The sequence below is a fragment of the Oncorhynchus mykiss genome, chromosome 19 (assembly GCF_057628025.1).
Source record: "Oncorhynchus mykiss isolate SJ-2025 chromosome 19, ASM5762802v1, whole genome shotgun sequence".
NCBI lineage: Eukaryota > Metazoa > Chordata > Actinopteri > Salmoniformes > Salmonidae > Oncorhynchus > Oncorhynchus mykiss.
Genome location: NC_143040.1, coordinates 25,180,318 through 25,199,074, shown reverse-complemented (window position 1 = coordinate 25,199,074; position 18,757 = coordinate 25,180,318). Strand labels below are relative to the sequence as shown.

The window sequence follows — 18,757 nt, the reverse complement described above, 5'->3', positions numbered from 1 at the left end:
ATAATAAACTCCAATGGCTCCATATTGTTGGGTACTTGAATCACAGTGTTAGAGATGGGCTTGTCTGTGGTTAACATTTTATAATATCAAGTTTCTGTTTGTACAGCAAAGTTTCTTATATAAACCTTTATGTTCTTCTGTTCAATTTGTGTTTATAGTCAGCAGTCCATGAGGACCTGCTGATATCTGGTGTTGCTGACGGGAGAGACTGGACCTCTGAAGCTCCTGGTCACAAACCCTGGCCCCAGATCAAAACCCTGGATCAGGAGCCGTTGCTCTTCCTTCCCGAGTCAGAACCAGGACTGAACCGTAAGGGACAGAGACTCCACCACCACACAGAACATAACCAGTGGACAGGTGGACTGAACAACCTCAGTCCTGGTGGTCATCAGAGAGACAGGCTCCAGTCAGGGATCCAGTCTGCAGCCCAGACCCTTCTCTTCACAGTCTCAGTGCAGGGATGGAGCAGGGCCTGGGGCTGATAGAGACAGACCCTCCTGTTCCTATGATACAAACCCCACAATATCCATGATGAACAGAGCAGGTCACCCTGGGCTTCAGCATTCACAGGGAATGGTGGGAGACCCACCTGGTGGGGTTTGGGTTCATAGAAAGCCTGGGTCTAGCCTTCCTCAGTTACCTCAGGTTTACCCCACCAATACAGAGAGGGTCAGGATGGGCGTTCACCACGAGAGGTACCTAGCCTATAACACAGCACACAATCCCAACAACACCCAAACAATGGCTAAAGGTCAAATAGGGAGCTCAAAGACTAACCACCTGAGGGCGGTGGCTCCTGCTTCTACCTCTTCTGGTGTCATTGGGTCACAACGTGGGAGGCTGAGCATTAGGACGGACAGCGACAAACCGCATGCCTGCCCCACGTGTGGGAAGCACTTTACTAAGGTGAAATATGTGAAGCAGCACCAGACCGTTCACACCAAGGAGAGGCCCTTCAAGTGCAAACTATGTTACAAGAGCTTCTCCCGCCTGAGTAACATTTTCAGACACAGGAGTGTCCACAACTGGGAGAAGTCGTAGCAGCGTGTCTTGAGATGTACACAGAGAATATCTGGGAACCATTCTTTGGCTGAAATATTATAGTGATAATGTAAAGTAGGGCCAGGCGGTATATCATATTTGACTATATAGCGGTAGTTTGTGTTTTTACTTGTATAACGGTCTTTCAGTGTTTGGTTTGATAAACGTGTTAAGCCAGTGTAATGTCCGTTTTTATAGTTTGCGACTTGAGTAGTCTCCCTTCCACACAAACCAAGCCCTGCACTCGGTGTCACTCAAGGAGAGCATGTTTTGCTGCTTACCACGAGTCACAACTACCACTTGCAGTGACAGTCTGCATGGTCAATGCATTCTATAATTTCACTATTAGTTTGTGTATCTTACTGTCTGCAAACAGCTAGTGTGTCTTTTCTTAGCAAGTTTGGCTAAAATAAATCGTATTAGCTAATGCTAATCGCACCTAGTTAGAGCAAACGCAGCTATCTAGCCGGATACCTGGTGTAGGCCGAACATGTTGTTTGTGCAACGGTATATCATAAATCGAAGAGGAACAGGCAAAGCATAAATATTTCAGCTACAGTAAGCGAAACATTTCATGTAACGTTCATTAGGGTCCACTGGGAAACACTGACCAACATTGGTTCCTACCCTGTTACAATAACCTTCCCTGGCTTTTTAATTCGTTATGTCATACGCTGCATTCAAAGTGACCACTATATTCCAGATTTTGGTTGAAGTTTCATTAAACAGTATAAAACCCATCAGAATGTACAAAGCCCCATTTATTTGCGTGTTTATCATTTAGAAATATAATTTCCTTCGAACCTTGCCACCGATATGATCTAGCCAGCCGTTCTTTTTAGGTAATTTACTGCTCTGAGTTTGAAAGGGTTTTCACTAGATAACACAGCCAAAGTCTAAATTGGTTATATCATAAAAATACATGAAAATAAAAATGAGCTTTCTGGTCTTAATTTAAGGTTAGGTGTAAAAATCAATGTTAAGAGAAATTGTAAAAATAGGCAGAGTTCAGCCATAATTATGACTTTGTATCTGTGTACGCTAGAGAAACAGATCGAAATATACTAATCATGAATTGGTTGATGTAACGTAATAAGCATTACCGTAAGTCAATGAACAGCACGCATACCCCTTTTCATTTGCCACGCCCTTTGAGCCATGACGCCAACCAATAATATCCTTTCTCTAAAGTGCAAACGAAAGTAAACAGTGACCAAGAGCAATTTAAACTTCAGCGTTTTCTATTGTTATTTAGACGATTATTAACGACATGGAACTCAAAATATGACTAATTTAACAGCAAAGCATTACATACTTACCCCAATGTAATATTTAATTCGCGTTGGAGAGGCCTTGGTTGATATATGTTATCTAGGTAAGGCTAGTTACTTTACCTGCTAACAATGGCTAACGTTACTAACTGTATGGTTTTTCACACTCAAATTGCCTCCATCATGGAGGTGCTAGCGAATGCAGCCGTGGCAGATATCTGTAAACTCGTAGACGACGACTATGCAGTGTTTCGTTTGGAAATAACTCATAGCCAAAAAGAAAACAGGGCATTGCGGAGAAAACTACAGCTACTGGATCTGAAGTTGGAACAGGAGCGCGCAGAGAGGACAACGAGAGAGCGCGTCCTCGCCAGTCGTCCCAGTAGTGTCAAGATCCTTGACCGATACAGAGGAATGGCAAGAGGTACTTTTTGCAGAAGGCTGCGTGACCTGTCTCCCGGTTCCCATCAGCGCATATGTTCCGATGTGTTGTTACCTAGAATTGGGTCTTGGTCAGTTGTTGGATAGTATGCAATGCTAGCTCCTGATTACTGAGCACAATTTTATTTTACCAGGCAGGTCAATTAAAAACAAATTATTATTGCACAAAGAAAAACACTATTCTAACCAGATTCTTGATGTACTGAATTTCATATTATTATATACAATGAAAACAATGTGATGCATAGAACATAATACATCGCTCAATAAATTGTGTATCAAGAAGTTATAAGAAGTGTTACCTTACATCCTTGCCAATTGTAGACAGGGTCAATAGTGTACAATATAGCATTGAGCATTGACAGTACCTAACTTAACCCCCCAATCACTCTCTTACATGAAGGACATCTCACTGGAGGCCACAGGAGCTTTGTGAAGCCAGCCGGACACAACGTGTGGAGAAATGACAAACCCATAGCTATAGATGAGGGGAGTGGAACCTCAATGCAGAATGTTATTGTGATAGAGGTTAGTGTTATAGTGTGACATAACATTTTAAGTACAGAAAATGTGGCCTGTTCACTTGCTTACATGTACATCCTTATTTATCTGCCATAGGGGTGCTTGTGAGACTTCCCCATGACATTGTTATCCAATTCTACTAATGTACCGATAATAACCTCCTCTCTTCTTGTGTCAGTCTGCAGATGTAGAGGCTGCAGGTCCTGGGGTCAAGCAGGAGAGGTCTGAAGGAGAGGAGGACCCACGGCACAGCAGAGACATCCAAACTGGAGCAGCCGCCGGAGTAGCGCACCCTGTAGTTCCGAAAGACCTCGCCGCCGGGCCCCAGGCCAGGACCCGACGCAGCATGACAGAGGTCAGTTGAAAGCCGTCCTCAAGTCAGAGACAGACACAGAGACTTTGACACACAGATCAGAGAGACTGGGCCTGGGGAGACTGGGCTGTCGTCCTGCTCCCAGCTCAGAGTATTTACCGGTATTTCACCAGAGCCAGAGGGCGGTTCCTTCTCGTGGTAATTGTGACGCGTTAGATATTGGTGTTGATGATCTGTCTTGTTCTTACACTACATAGATGGACCCTGGCAACATATCCTTAGGTTTAGAGGAGAGATGGATCCTGGCAACATGTCCTTGGGTTTAGAGCAGAGATGGACAACTGCCGGCCCGCATATCAATTTCCAAAAACAGATATAATTTTTTATATATATATTTTTTTTTAAATTTGGTTGTGCATCAGCAGTTAATCTTGTGTCAGTCACTGACTGCTGAGCAATTAGCCCATGTCAGCTAACTTTTTTAAGATTGGTAAGTCCAGCCAGCTATCTAAACTTGTAGTGATCATGGTCAAATTACCGACTGGGGGGCCCCCATTGATTATGTTTGTCACTCTCACTCGGATATCATATTCAAAACTGCAAACATTTCTCTCCGCCCCATCGCAAAATGTGTAGAGTCAGGGATCGCGACTCAGTGTCCACGTCGATGGCACCTTCCGATTCACACAGCCCTGTTCTTTTCGTTTGGGTATGAACTACAATTTAGTAGATATTAAGATGGTGCCGAAGAGGATCGCTGAATTTTTATATGCTCTTAACTGTGCTATTTTGTTCGTTTTTTTGCGTTGCTTAACTTTTGTTGTACATAATGTTGCTGCTACCGTCGCTTATGACCAAAAATAACTTACCGACATAGGAACAGAGATTATTCACCTTGAGCTAGAAGAAGCTTTTTCCTTTAACGAGTTCGATGAGAAGGATATACTACTTTCCCGGGAACAGGCCATAATCCCCGTCATTTGCGTGAAGAAAAGATGGAGGAAAAGGGGGCGCAGGTCGGGCTGCCTTCTGAGAATCCGTAGGCGAGCGAGTAAACTCCCACTGCCATCCGTTCTACTAGCTAACGTGCAATCATTGGAAAATAAAATTGATGACCTATGATTAAGATTATCCTACCAACGGAACATTAAAAACTGTAATATCTTATGTTTCACCGAGTGTTGGATGAACGAAGACATGGATAATATAGAGCTGGCAGGATTTTCCATGCATCAGCAGAACAGAGAAGAAGCTACGTCTGGTAAGACGAGGGGCGGGGGTGTGTGTGTATTTGTCAATAACAGCTGGTGCGCAATGTCTAATATTAAAGAAGTTTCGAGGTATTGCTTGCCTGAGCTAGAGTACCTTAAGATAAGCTGTAGACCACACTATCTACCAAGAGTTCTCTATATTATTCGTAGCCTTCTATTTACCACCACAGACCGATGCTGGCACTAAGACCGCACTCAACCAACTACAAGCAAACAAGAAAATGCTCATCCAGAAGCGGCGCTCCTAGTGGCCGGGGACTTGAATGCAGGCAAACTTATATGTTTTACCATATTTTTACCAGCATGTCACATGTGTAACCAGAGGGGGAAAAACTAGACCACCTTTACTGCACACACAGATGCATACAAAGCTCTCCCCCGCCCTGCATTTGGCAAATCTTACCATAATTCTATCCTCCTGATTCCTGTTTACAAGCAAAAACTAAAGCAGGAGGTACCACTGACTCGCTCAATACGGAAGTGGTCAGATGACGCAGATGCTACGCTACAGGACTGTTTTGCTAGCACAGACTGGAATATGTTCCGGGATTTATCCAGTGACATTGAGGAGTATACCACCTCAGTCATCAGCTTCATCAATAAGTGTATTGACAACGCCGTCCCCACAGTGACCGTATGTCCAAATCCCAACCAGAAGCCATGGATTACAGGCAACATCCGCATCGAGCTAAAGGCTAGAGCTGCCGCTTTCAAGGAGCGGGACTCTAACCCGGAAGCTTATAAGAAATACCTCTATGTCCTCAGACAAACCATCAAACAAGCAAAGCATCAATACAGGATTAAGATTGAATCCTACTACACCGGCTCTCACGCTCGTCGGCTGTGGCAGGGCTTAAACTATTACAGACTACCAAGGGAAACCCAGATGCGAGCTGCCCAGTGACGCGAGCCTACCAGACAAGATAAATGCCTTTTAATGCTTGCTTCGAGGCAAGCAACACTGAAGCATGCACGAGAGCACCAGCTGTTCTGGATGACTGTGTGATAACGCTCTCGGTAGCCAATGTGAGCAAGACCTTTAAACAGGTCCACATTCACAAAGCCGTGGGGCCAGATGGATTACCAGGACATGTACTCAAAGCATGCCAGACCAACTGGCAAGTGTCTTCACTGACATTTTCAACATCTCCCTGACCGAGTCTGTAATACCTACATGTTTCAAGCAGACCACCTGCTAGTCCCTGTGCCCAAGGAAGTGAAGGTAACCTGCCTAAATGATTACTGCCCCATAGCACTCACATTGGTAGCCATGAAGTGCTTTGAAAGGCTGGTCATGGCTCACATCAACAGCATCCTCCCGGATACCCTAGACCCACTCCAATCCACATACCGCCCCAACAGATCCACAGATGATGCAATCTCAATCACACTCCACACTGCCCTTTCCCACCTGGACAAAAGGAACACCTATGTGAGAATGCTGTTCATTGACTACAGCTCAGCGTTCAACACCATAGTGCCCACGAAGCGCATCACAAAGCTAAGGACCCTGGGACTTAACACCTCCCTCTACAACTGGATCCTGGACTTCTTGACGGGCCACCCCCAGGTGGTAAGGGTAGGCAACAACATGTCTACCATGCTGATCCTCAACACTGGGGCCCCTCAGGGGTGTGTACTTAGTCCCCACCTGTACTCCCTGTTCACCCATGACTGCGTGGCCAAACACGACTCCAACACCATCATTAAGTTTGCTGATGACACAAGTGGTAGGCCTGATCACCAACAATGGATGGACAGCCTATAGGGAGGAGGTCAGTGTGGTGCGCCAGGACAACAACCTCGCCCTCAATGTGAGCAAGACAAAGGAGCTGATCATGGACTACAAGAAAAGGCAGGCCGAACAGGCCCCCATTAACATCGACGGGGCTGTAGTGGAGCGGGTTGATAGCTTCAAGTTCCTTGGTGTCCACATCACCAACAAACTATCATGGTCCAAACACACCAAGACAGTCGTGAAGAGGGCACAACAAAACCTTTTCCCCCTCAGGAGACTGAAAAGATTTGGCATAGGTCCCCAGATTCTCAAAGTTCTACAGCTGCACCATCGAAAGCATCCTAACTGGTCACGGCCTGGTATGACAACTGACCGTAAGGCGCTACAGAGGGTATTGCGTACGGCCCAGTACATCACTGGGGCCAAGCTTCCTGCCATCCAGGACCTCTATACCAGGCGGTGTCAGAGGAAGGCCCTAAAAATTGTCAGACTCCAGTCACAGACTGTTTTCTCTGCTACCGCACGGCAAGCAGTATCGGAGCTTGCCGTCTAGGTTCCTTGGTGTCCACATCACCAACAAACTATCATGGTCCAAACACACCAAGACAGTCGTGAAGAGGGCACAACAAAACCTTTTCCCCCTCAGGAGACTGAAAAGATTTGGCATAGGTCCCCAGATTCTCAAAGTTCTACAGCTGCACCATCGAAAGCATCCTAACTGGTCACGGCCTGGTATGACAACTGACCGTAAGGCGCTACAGAGGGTATTGCGTACGGCCCAGTACATCACTGGGGCCAAGCTTCCTGCCATCCAGGACCTCTATACCAGGCGGTGTCAGAGGAAGGCCCTAAAAATTGTCAGACTCCAGTCACAGACTGTTTTCTCTGCTACCGCACGGCAAGCAGTATCGGAGCTTGCCGTCTAGGACCAAAAGGCTCCTTAACAGCTTCTACCCCCAAGTCATAAGACTTCTGAACAATTAATCAAATGGTCACCGGACCCCATTTGTTTTGTACACTGCTGCTATTTACTGTTTTATTATCTATGCATAGTCACTTCACCCCTACCTACATGTCAAATTACCTCAACTAACCTGTAAACCCGCACACTGGCTCGGTACCGGTAACTCCTTTTTATAGCCTCTTATTTTATTGTTACTTTTTTATAATTTTTCTACTTTAGTTTATTTGGTCAATATTTTCTTAACTCTTCTTGAACCGCACTGTTGGTTAAAGGCTTGTAAGTTAGCATTACACAGTAAGGTCTACACTTGTTGTATGCGGCGCATGTGACAATTTTATTTTATTTGAATTTATTGTTGTCAGCAGAAAAGATCCACAGATGCAATTGGAATAACGAGAGTAAATTATTTCAGTGTTGAATATTCCCGAGTAAAATATTGCATCCAGGCATTGACTTTTGACGTATCATAGCTGACTATTTACCCACATGATATTTATGTCCACAATGATGGGTTTAACAACAATTAAGTAATTCTGTAACTACAGTATAGGACTCAAACGTACTGAGGATAGGTAAACGCTCCATGTTGAAAGTGTGTTTGTCTGTATCACCTGTTTCTTCCAGGAGGAGAGTCCCGAGTTGCTGTTGGTAAAGGAGGAGGGGTGTGAGGAGGGTCTTGGGAACCCTGAGGGGACCATGATCATGGAGGACAACCAGACTACATCTCCTCCTGAGCTGCACAGTACCACACATAGTCTCACTGAGGTGAGCCCACTGTGAACTACTGTCTGTATGGTATTAGGTCAGGGCCTGTATCCACAAACCCTCTCAGAGAACGAGTGCTGATCTAGGATCAGTGGAAGCCTTTAATATAATTATGAATAAGGTTATGTAGATGGGTGGGGAACTGATCCTGTATCAGTACTCCTACTCTGAGACTCTGTGGATCAGGGCCCAGGTCTTCATTAATTTAGTGTGGGACCATGCCTTTTCAATGTTCAAACCATTAAAGAATGTCAAGTAATAAAATCAACTAACACTTTTGCATAGTACTCATAGAAATCCCTCATTGCCCAATCAGAAGATGCTCCCAATCAGATGGTGCTCCAATCAGATTTCTTGATCCAATATCCTCACTCTGTATCTCACTAAAGTCAGTAGACATGGAGGATGGGAAGCCTGATCTGCTGCTGGTCAAAGAGGAGACAATAGAAGACGAACCAGAGAGCATTGACCTGCTGAGTGGATTAAAGATGGGGGAGCAAGGTAAGGGAGAAATACATATAGCCTCCATACAGTAATAGATATTCAATGGGGATAGTGATGCACCTGGCTATGTGTTCTTATTTTTCTTAATTCATAAAATTATATCAATACAACTTGTGTTTACATACAAAAACATACAGGTGGTTGGCTGGAGGCTAACAGAGGAGACTGGGCATCCATCTTGGATTCCCAGACCGGTGCAGCCACTGAGCATGCAAGGACCAGAGGTGACATAGTGGAGTCCTGTGGATGGGACAGTGTCCTTAACTCTGGGCTGGGGAACAACGCTGTTAACCACAACCAGAAACAGACTGTCGAACACAAAACAACAACCAAACTTAGTATCCATGACAACAGACTGGCTGAGACCAGGGCGAGGCGTAGATTTGGTCTGCGGGGACGAGGAGGTGTACATATGCAGCAGGAGGGAACAGATACAGACTCGGCTAGCGACGCTCCATCCTGCTCCTATAGTTGTGATTCAGAGAGACTGATGGCACCTCAGGTTAACCCCCTAACAGATGCTGCCTTCAGCCTGCCTTCTATAGGATCTATCAACTGGAACATGGACCCTGCGACAACACAGACACTCCCTGGTCTTCATCCTCCTCACACTCTCCTAATGTTAAACCAGACCTCAGACAATGCCAGTGCCTCAACACTAAATGGCTACACAAGCCCATTGGCAAATAACAGTAGTAGTGACGCTATCAGTAGATCCGGTGGCAAAGAGAAGCGCTTTCTGTGTCCATTCTGTGGGAAAGCCTTCAGTTTCCCAAAACAGGTGGAGATCCACCAGAGGATGCACACGGGGGAGAAACCTTTCGGCTGCCACCTGTGCCTGGCCAGTTTCTCCGACTCGTCCAACCTGAAGAGGCACCAGAGAGTTCACACAGGGGAGAAACCCTTCACCTGCCCCCAGTGTGAGAAGAAGTTTTCCCATCAGCACCATCTGAAGAAGCACCTGAAGGTTCACATGGGAGAAAGGCTGTAGGCACTGCGAGAAGAGGTTCTCAGAGAGGATCTACCTCAGGATACACCAGAAGAAAAACCATTCCACTCAATAACATCGAAATAAGCCATTCCACTCGATAGCTTCTGACATTTCAATCAAACCCTGCATTAAAGCTAGACTCCGCTAGATGATGTACATGCACAAAGTAAACAACAGTAGTGGGTCAATTTGCGCAACTACTAAGCGTGAGGCTTAACTTCTCTGCGGTTTTGGTACCACAGCTACCATGTTGTAGCAACGTGAAGCGAACCCGTGTGCATGCACAGATACAGCTGCACAGCTGGATGAGGTGAACTGAGGAAAGAATGTGTATGATGAGGCAGAGTAGTGATGTTGAACCTTTTACAGAGTATTCTAAAATGTATTTATCAACATAGTGAGAAGTTATTATACTTGTCACAGATTGTTTTTGAAAGTAGGGGAGAGTGGGGTAAGTTGAGCCTTTTCATACATTCAGGGAGCTTGCAATTGGCATGCTGACTGCAGGAATGTCCACCAGAGCTGTTGCCAGAGAATTGAATGTTCACTTCCTGCCTCTTATGTTGTTTTTGTGAAATTGCAACTGCAGACCACGTATATAGCATCCTGTGGGCAAGCGGTTTCTGATGTCAGTGTTATGAACAGAGTGCCCCATGGTGGTGGTGGGGTTATTGTATGGGCAGGCATAAGCTACGGACAACAAACACAATTGCATTTTTATTGTTGCCAATTTGAATACACAGAGATCTGTGACCAACTGTATTTCATGTCATGTAAAATCCATTGATTAGGGCCTATTGAATTTATTTCAATTGACTGATTTCCGTATATGAACTGTAACTCAGTAAATTGTGGGAAATTGTTGCATATTGCATTTTATATTTTTGTTCAGTATATTTCAGGATGTTGTGTATCCCTGGAAATAATCTGCATGTATTTAAACATTACAGTTTACAAAACTTATGGGGTAAGTTGAGCTGCGGGACAGGGTAAGCTACACATTTTTGTTCTGTACCATTTTTATTTACCAAACAACATTTTGAAAATCCCCCCCAAAAAAGAAAGAAATTCAACACAATTGCTTTTTGGTATTTTAATTATTTAAAAAATGAACACAAGCTTAACACCTAACATAGTGTCCTCCAAGCTCATCACTAAGCTAAGGACCCTGCGACTGAACACCTTCCTCTGCAACTGGATCCTGGACTTCCTGACGGGCCGCCCCCAGGTGGTGAGGGTAGACGACAACACATCCACTGCACTGATAATTAACACGGAGCCCCCACAAGGGTGCATCCTCAGCCCCCTCCTGTACTCCCTCTATACCCACGACTGCGTGGCCTCACACAGTTCCAACTCCATCATCAAGTTCGCTGACGACATGACAGTAGTAGGCCTGATTACCAACAACGATGAGAAGGCCTACAGAGAGGAGGTAGGCACTCTGATGGTGTGGTGCCAGGTAAATAACCTCTCCCTAAAAATCAGCAAACCAGGAGGAACCAGGCTGGATGCCCCCCATCCTCATCAACGGGACTGCCATGGAAAAGGGAAAAAAACATTTAAGTTCCTCGGCGTACACATCTCCAAGGAGCTGAAATGGTCAAACCACACAGACACTGTGGTGAAGAAGGCAAGACTGCGAGTCTTCGACCTCAGGAGGCTTGATGCCTTTCCCCGAGGGTCCTCACAGTGTTCTACAAGAGCACCATTGAGAGCACACTGTCGAGCTGCATCACAGCCTGGTATGGCAACTCCACCGCCGCTGACCGCAAGGCTCTACAGAAGCCCATTTGAACACAACATTGGGTTCACACTGCCTGTCCTTCGGGACACCTAAAACACCACGTGTCGCAGGAAGGCCAAGAAGATCATCAGGGACCCTCTGCCACCAGAGCAACTGCCTGTTCTCCCCGCTTCCATCACTCAGTACTGCAAAAACTGTCAGACTGGCCTATAGCTTCTACACCCAGACCATCAGGCTGCTGAATAATCACCGCTAGACAGCTACCCGCCCCCCCGGACTTCCTGCCCGCTGCCCCCCCATGGGCACTCTTCACCCCCCAACTGACATTTACCCTGCCCCCACCCCCCAATGGACATTTATCATTGTTGTGGTTGTAAATATGTATATTGTTATTTTTTTATTATCGTTTCATTCACTTTTTTTTTACCTGCACTGTTGGAGCTTGGAGCTTAAAAATGTCTCCGTACCCTGCTGTTACACAAATTACACCTGTGCATGTGACTAATAAACTCATCTAATCAATACCTGGGGCTGACAGAAACGTCCATCTCTATGATACAAACACCACAGTATCCATGATGAACAGGGCAGGTCACCCTGGGCTTCAGCCTTCACAGAGAGTGGTGGGAGACCCCCCTAGTGGTAGTCTATCAGGAAGTCTCTTCTCCTTCAGGGTCTCATCTAATGCCTAGTGACTGAGTCTGTAAAAAGCCTCGAGTTGGACCCTATTTTTACCCCACCAATACAGATCGTGTAAGGATGGGCGTTCACCACTAGAAGTACCTAGTCTATAGCACAACACACAATCCTAACAACACCCAAACAATGGCTAGAGGTCAAGGAGGGAGCTCAAAGACTACCCCACTGAGGGGGGTGGCTCCTGCTCTACCTCATCTGGTGTCATTGGGTCACAACGTGGGAGGCTGAACGTTAGGTCGGACGCGAATAAGCCGTACAACTGCCTCACGTGTGGGAGGCGCTTCACTGAGGCGAACTATGTGAAGAGGCACCAGATCGTTCACACCAAGGAGGCAAATCAAGTGCAAGAGCTTCTCCTTTCTGAGTTACTTTCAGACATAGGTCCACAACGGGGAAAATCGTAGCAGTGTGGCTGAGATGTTCAAAGGGAACCATTCTTTGGCTGACATATTATAGTTATCATGTGAAGTGTCTTGGGGTAAAAGTGTAATTAACCACATAACCCTCTGTTAAATTGTCATTTGAAACAAGATTGTGTAAATACCTGTTTTTACAGAGACCGTTAACCTAAGCTAGAACAAGGAGTTACTGAGCTGAATAAAGTAATTATATAATTTTATACTCTTACTAACACACTGTTCTTTCTAAACACGAGCTTAAAAGATACTGATCATAGGATAATTGATGTGTAACGTAATAAGCAGTACCGTATTTAAAAGAACAACGCGCAAACTTTTAAAATTTCACCACACCCTTTGACCTATGACTCACACCAATAAGATCGTTTCTCTTCAGTGTAAACGGAAGTGAACAGTGACAAAGAACAATTTCCACGTTAACATTGTTATTTAGATGTGTATTAACACCCTGGACCTCAAAATATGACTCGTTTAACTGTACAGCATCACATACTTACCCCAGGTAGTGTTTAATTTGCGTTGGAGACAGGGCTTGGTTGATATATGTTATATAGGTAACGCTGCTGACGTTAGCTAACTGTAACGTTATGATTTTTCACACTCAAATAGCCTCCATCATGGAGGTGCTAGCGAATGCAGCCGTGGCAGAGATCTGTAAACTCGTAGACGACGACTATGCTGTGTTTCGTTTGGAAATAAGTCAAAGCCAGAAAGAAATCGTCGCATTGCGGAGGAAACTACAGCTACTAGAACTGAAGGTGTCACCGGAGCGCGCAGAGAGAACAATGCGAGAGCGCCTCCTCGCCAGTCGTCCCAGAAGTGTCAAGATCCTCGACCGATACAAAGGAATGGCAAGAGGTACATTTTGCCCCGTTCCCCTCTGCTCATGTGTTTGGATAGTAATGCAATAATTCCTCTGATTACATAGCTATCTTGCAAGAAGTTATGAAAAATGTTACCTTACATCATTGACAATTCTAGACAGTGTCAGTAGTGTACAATAGACGGTTGTGTCATTGACGATAGCTCACCTGCCTAACCACCTCTTTCCCCACAATCACTCTCTCAGGTGAAGGACATCTCACTGGAGCCTACAGGAGCTTTGGGAAGCCAGCGGGACACAATACATGGAGAGATAACCAGCCAATCACCGTTGATGAGGGGAGAGGAACCTCAACCCAGCATGTTATCATGATAGAGGTTAGTGTAATAGTGTGTCAGAAATATTTCATACCCCTTGACTTATTACACATTTTGTGTTATACCCTTAATTTAAAATATATTAAATTGCTTTTTCCCCCCACCCATCTACACACTACCTTATAATGACAAAGTGAAAACATGTTTTAAGAAATGTTAGCAAATTTATTGAAAATGATATACATAAATATCTCGTTTAGATAAGTATTCAGATTCCTGACACAATTTATAGAATCACCTTTGGCAGCGATTACAGCTGTGAGTGAGTCTTTCTGGGTATGTCTCTGCTTTCCACATCTGGATTGTGCAACCTTTGCACATTATTCTTTAAACGTTTTTTTTTTTAAGCTTTGTGAAATTCATTGTTTATCATTGCTAGACATTCATTTTCAGGTCTTGGCATATATTTTAAAGGAGATTTAAGTCATCTGTAACTCGGCCACTTAGGAACCTTCATTGTCTTCTTGGTAGCAACTCCAGTGTATATTTGGCATTGTGTTTTAGGTTATTGCCCTGCTGAAAGGTGAATTCTTCTTCCAGTGTCTGGTTAAAAGCAGGATTTTGCCTGTGCTTCGCTCCTTTCCGTTATTTTTTTTATCTTGAAAACTCCCCAGTCCTTAACGTTTACAAGCATACCCATAACACTATGCTTGAATAACCCATAACACTATGCTTGAATAACCCATAACACTATGCTTGAATAACCCATAACACTATGCTTGAATAACCCATAACACTATGCTTGAATAACCCATAACACTATGCTTGAATAACCCATAACCACTATGCTTGAAAATATGGAGAGTGGTACTCAGTAATGTGTTGTATTGGATTTGCCCCAAACATAATACTTTGTTTTCAGGACAAAACGTTTATTGCTTTGCCGCATTTTTTGCAGCATTACTTTAGTGCCTTGTTGCAAACAGGATGCATTTTTAGGATTTGTTTAATTCTGTACAGGCTTCCTTCTTTTCTCTCTGTCAATTAGGTTAGTATTGTGGAGTAACTACAATGTTGTTGATCCATCACAGCCATTAAACTCTGTCACTGTTTTAAAGTCGTCCCTGAGCAGTTTCCTCCTTCTCCGGCAACTGGGTTAGGAAGGATGCCTGTATCTTTGTAGTGACTCTGTGTATTGATACACCATCCCAAGTGTAATTAATAACTTCACCATGCTCAAAGGGATATTCAATGCCTGCTTTAAAAAAATATTTCAACCCATCTACCAATAGGTGCCCTTCTTTGCAAGGCAATGGAAAATCTCCCTGGTCTTTGTGGTTGAATTTGTGTTTGAAATGCAATGCTCAACTGAGAGACATTACAGAAAATTGTATGTGTGGAGTACAGAGATGAGGTAGTCGTTTAAAAAAAATCACATTAAGGCCTATTATTGCACACAGAGTGAGTCCATTCAACTTATAATGTGACTTGTTAAGCACATTTTTAGTCCTGATCTTATTTAGACTTGCCATAACAAAGGGATTTAATACGTATTGACTCAAGACATTTCAGCTTTTTATTTTTTATTCATTTGTAAAAAACAATATGGCGGAAACATGATTCCTCTTTGACATTATGGGGTATTGTCTGTTGGCCAGTGACAAAACAAAAATCTAAATGTAATCCATTTTAAATTCAGGCTGGAACAAACAAAATGTGGAAAAGGTCAAGGCGTGTGAATAGTTTTATAAAGACAGTATATCTCCCATTGTGGCGTCTGTGAAAGCATGGGCCATTGAGACGGTGACGGAAATCTCAATTTTGAAGTAGTACATTTTATTTTTCTACTACTTCTATGAGATGGCAAACAAACTGAAAGGGTGCTCACTGCCACCTAGAGTCTGTTGCTTGAGCAGGTATGAAGTCCATGTTGATGATTTACTGGCACCTGCATTTACTCACAAGTATAATTAATTGGCTGATCAAAGATCCTTCCTGATGACCTGAATATAATTATGTGATCATTCCTTAACCCACAGAAAGTCCCACTGAGTTGACTGCTTCAAAACGGTGTAAGTCCTCAATGGCTTTGCCCATGCTAAAACAGGATTTTGGGCACCTGAGTCCTCTATCTCTGTTGTACATCTTCATTTATCTGCCATAACGGAGCTTGTGAGACTTCCCTATGACGTTGTTATCCAATTCAACTCATGTACCGGTAATAACCCTCTCTCTTCTTGTCAGTCTGCAGATGTAGAGGCGGCAGGTCCTGGAGGATCATCTCTGGTCAAGCAGGAAAGGTCTGAAGAGGAGGTGGACCCACGACACAGCAGAGACATCCAGACTGGAGCAGCAGCTGTAGTTGCGCCCCTTGTTGCCATGGAGGACCACGCGACCGCCGTGCAGCCCAGGACCCGACGCAGCATCACAGAGGTCAATGGAACGCTGAATGCCATCGTCAAGTCAGACACAGAGACTTTAACTGTAACACAAAGGCTCTTACACACAGGATCTGACCACAGATCAGACCCAGAGAGACTGGGGCCGGGGCCACTGGGCTGTCCTCCTGCTCCCGGCTCAGAATATTTACTTTCCGGTAACCCAAGCCCGAGGACGGCTCATTCCCATCGGGACTCAGGTGACGCATTAGAGACTGGCAATAATCCGTCTTGTTCTTACACTACAGAGATGGACCCTTGCAACATGACCTTGGATTTAGAGACCCAGACTGATCTGTCTAGAGGGGATTGGAACCAGTACAGTAGTAGTGTATACTCCGAAAGGTGCTTAGATAAGAAAGGGGAGGGTTTGGTCGTAGATGAAATGACTGTGAAAGTGGAGGGCGACATTTCTCCCACATGGAATGCAGATAGTGACCTAAGAGACGGACACTCACAGGGCAGAGATTTCTTAGATTACAGGGAATGCTTAGAAACGAATCCAAATGTCACGACCCACTCCCCTTTACTCGCTCTCAGAGATCGCGACTTAGTGTCTTCATCGATGGGGCCTTCCGATTCACACAACTGCCTTTTTGATCACGTATTGAACTCAAACGACAGGGCTAGAGCCCAGACTCAGGGAGGAGGAGCCACATCAGGCAATAGTAAAGAGAAACGGTTCCTCTGCATGTTCTGTAGCAAAGGCTTCAGCTGCCCCAAAAAAGTGAAGATCCACCAGAGGATCCACACAGGGGAGAAACGCTTCAGGTGTACCCAGTGTCACATGCGCTTTGCCCAGGCTGGTGACCTGAAGAGGCACCAGAGGGTCCACACAGGGGTGAAACCCTTCAGCTGTACCCAGTGTCATATGCGCTTCGCCCAGGCTGGCCACCTGAAGAGGCACCAGAGGGTCCACACAGGGGAGAAACCCTACAGCTGCCCCCAGTGTGAGAAGAGGTTCTCCCGCCAGGACCAGCTGAAGATGCACCTGAAGGTCCACATGGGAGAAAAGCTGTTAGCTTGTACGCACTGAGCTACCTCAGGATACACCAGCAGAAAAACCATTCCACTATATAACATAGAAAGTAACCGTTCTACTCTATAGCTTCTGACGTTTAGATCAAACCCTGCATTGAGGGCAAAGATTAATTTTCATTGTTGTCCGCAGAAAAGATCGACAGACGCGTTTGGAGTAACGGGAGTAACATATTTCGGTGTTGAATATTCCTGGGTAGAATATTGCATCCAGACATTGTGTGATTTATAAGGCATATATAAGCCTAGAAAGTAAAATCTAATTGTATTTGTCACATGCTTCGTAAACAACTTACGAGTCCTTTTCCGACAATGCCGAGTTAATGAGAAAAAATGAAGAAAAAAAATAGAAAGTAATAAGAGTAAAAAATAGACCGAGAATAACAATGATGAGTTAAAACAACATGGCTATATACAGGGAGTGCCAGTACCAAGTCGATGTGCAGGGGTACGAGGTAACTGAGGTAGCTATGTACATATAGATAGGTACTAGGCCTTACAAAAAAATTGTATGTGGGGTACAGAGATGGGGTAGTCCTTTAAAAATCATGTTAAACACTAATATTGCACACAGTGTCCATGCAACTTATTGTGTGACTTGTTAAGCACATTTCTTTTGTCGTGAACTTATTTAGGCTTGCCATAACAAAATGGTTGAATACCTATCGACTCAAGACATTTAAGCTTTTCATTTTTCATTAATTTGTAAACATTTCTAAAAACATAATACCAGTTGACCAAGCGGTGATGCATGCAGCCAGATCAGCTCCTTTGTCTTGCCAACGTTGAGAGAGGGGCTGTTATCCTGGCACGACACTGCCAGGTCTGTGACCTCCTCCCTATAGGCCACCGTTGTGTCGTCAGCAAACTTAATGAGGATGTTAGAGTAGTGTACGGCAGTTGTGGGTGAACAGGGAGTAAAGGAGGGGACTAAGCACGCACCCTTGAGGGGCCCCCGTGTTGAGATCAGTGTGGCGAATGTGTTGTTGCCTACCCTTCTGGTTGGGATACGTACGTACGGTCATTGTGGGGACGATGTCGTTGGTGCACTTATTAATGAAGCTGGTGATCAATGTGGTAAACTCTTCAAACAGTCCTGTAGGATAGCATCCGCTTCATCGGACCACTTCCGGGACCACTTGCACTGGTACTTCCCATTTGAGTTTTTGCTTGTAAGCAGGAATCATGAGGATAGCGTTATGGTCAGATTTGCCAAATGGAGGGTGAGGTCGAGTTTTGATGCGTTTCTGTGTGTTTTGATGTGTTTCTGTGAGTCGATAGGTATTCAACCATGTTCTAGAGTTTTTTTTCGCCTTTAGTTGCACAGGTGACATGCTGGTAGAAATGAGGTAAAACAGAATTCAGTTTCACTGCATTAAAATCACTGGCCACTAAGAGTGTTTTTTTATAGTATTTTCTTGTTTGCTTATGGCCCTATACAGTTTGCATCGGTTT

At 44.6% G+C, this 18,757-nt stretch overlaps 2 protein-coding genes across 2 annotated transcripts; both read left to right on the top strand.

The window, feature by feature from the left end:
* The first annotated feature begins 672 nt into the window (after positions 1-672).
* LOC110498481 (uncharacterized) lies at positions 673-12,092 on the top strand. Its single transcript, XM_021575118.3, has 6 exons — positions 673-2,736; positions 3,157-3,281; positions 3,454-3,630; positions 8,186-8,326; positions 8,716-8,827; positions 8,968-12,092. The coding sequence occupies exons 1-6, from the start codon at positions 2,445-2,447 to the stop codon at positions 9,819-9,821; spliced, it is 1,701 nt and encodes a 566-aa protein (XP_021430793.2). The 5' UTR covers positions 673-2,444; the 3' UTR covers positions 9,822-12,092.
* LOC110498506 (uncharacterized) lies at positions 12,077-17,652 on the top strand. The gene is made up of 3 exons (XM_021575164.3): positions 12,077-13,544; positions 13,756-13,886; positions 16,071-17,652. The coding sequence occupies exons 1-3, from the start codon at positions 13,274-13,276 to the stop codon at positions 17,298-17,300; spliced, it is 1,632 nt and encodes a 543-aa protein (XP_021430839.2). The 5' UTR covers positions 12,077-13,273; the 3' UTR covers positions 17,301-17,652.
* The last annotated feature ends 1,105 nt before the right edge of the window (positions 17,653-18,757 follow it).

Excerpts from the sequence above, each read along its gene's own strand:
- LOC110498506 (XM_021575164.3), top strand. The coding sequence starts at position 13,274 with ATGATTTTTCACACTCAAATAGCCTCCATCATGGAGGTGCTAGCGAAT. Across the intron at positions 13,545-13,755 it reads ATACAAAGGAATGGCAAGAG|GTGAAGGACATCTCACTGGA; the intron begins GTACATTTTGCC and ends TCACTCTCTCAG. Across the intron at positions 13,887-16,070 it reads AGCATGTTATCATGATAGAG|TCTGCAGATGTAGAGGCGGC; the intron begins GTTAGTGTAATA and ends TCTTCTTGTCAG.
- LOC110498481 (XM_021575118.3), top strand. The coding sequence starts at position 2,445 with ATGGCTAACGTTACTAACTGTATGGTTTTTCACACTCAAATTGCCTCC. Across the intron at positions 3,282-3,453 it reads AGAATGTTATTGTGATAGAG|TCTGCAGATGTAGAGGCTGC; the intron begins GTTAGTGTTATA and ends TTCTTGTGTCAG. Across the intron at positions 8,327-8,715 it reads CCACACATAGTCTCACTGAG|TCAGTAGACATGGAGGATGG; the intron begins GTGAGCCCACTG and ends ATCTCACTAAAG.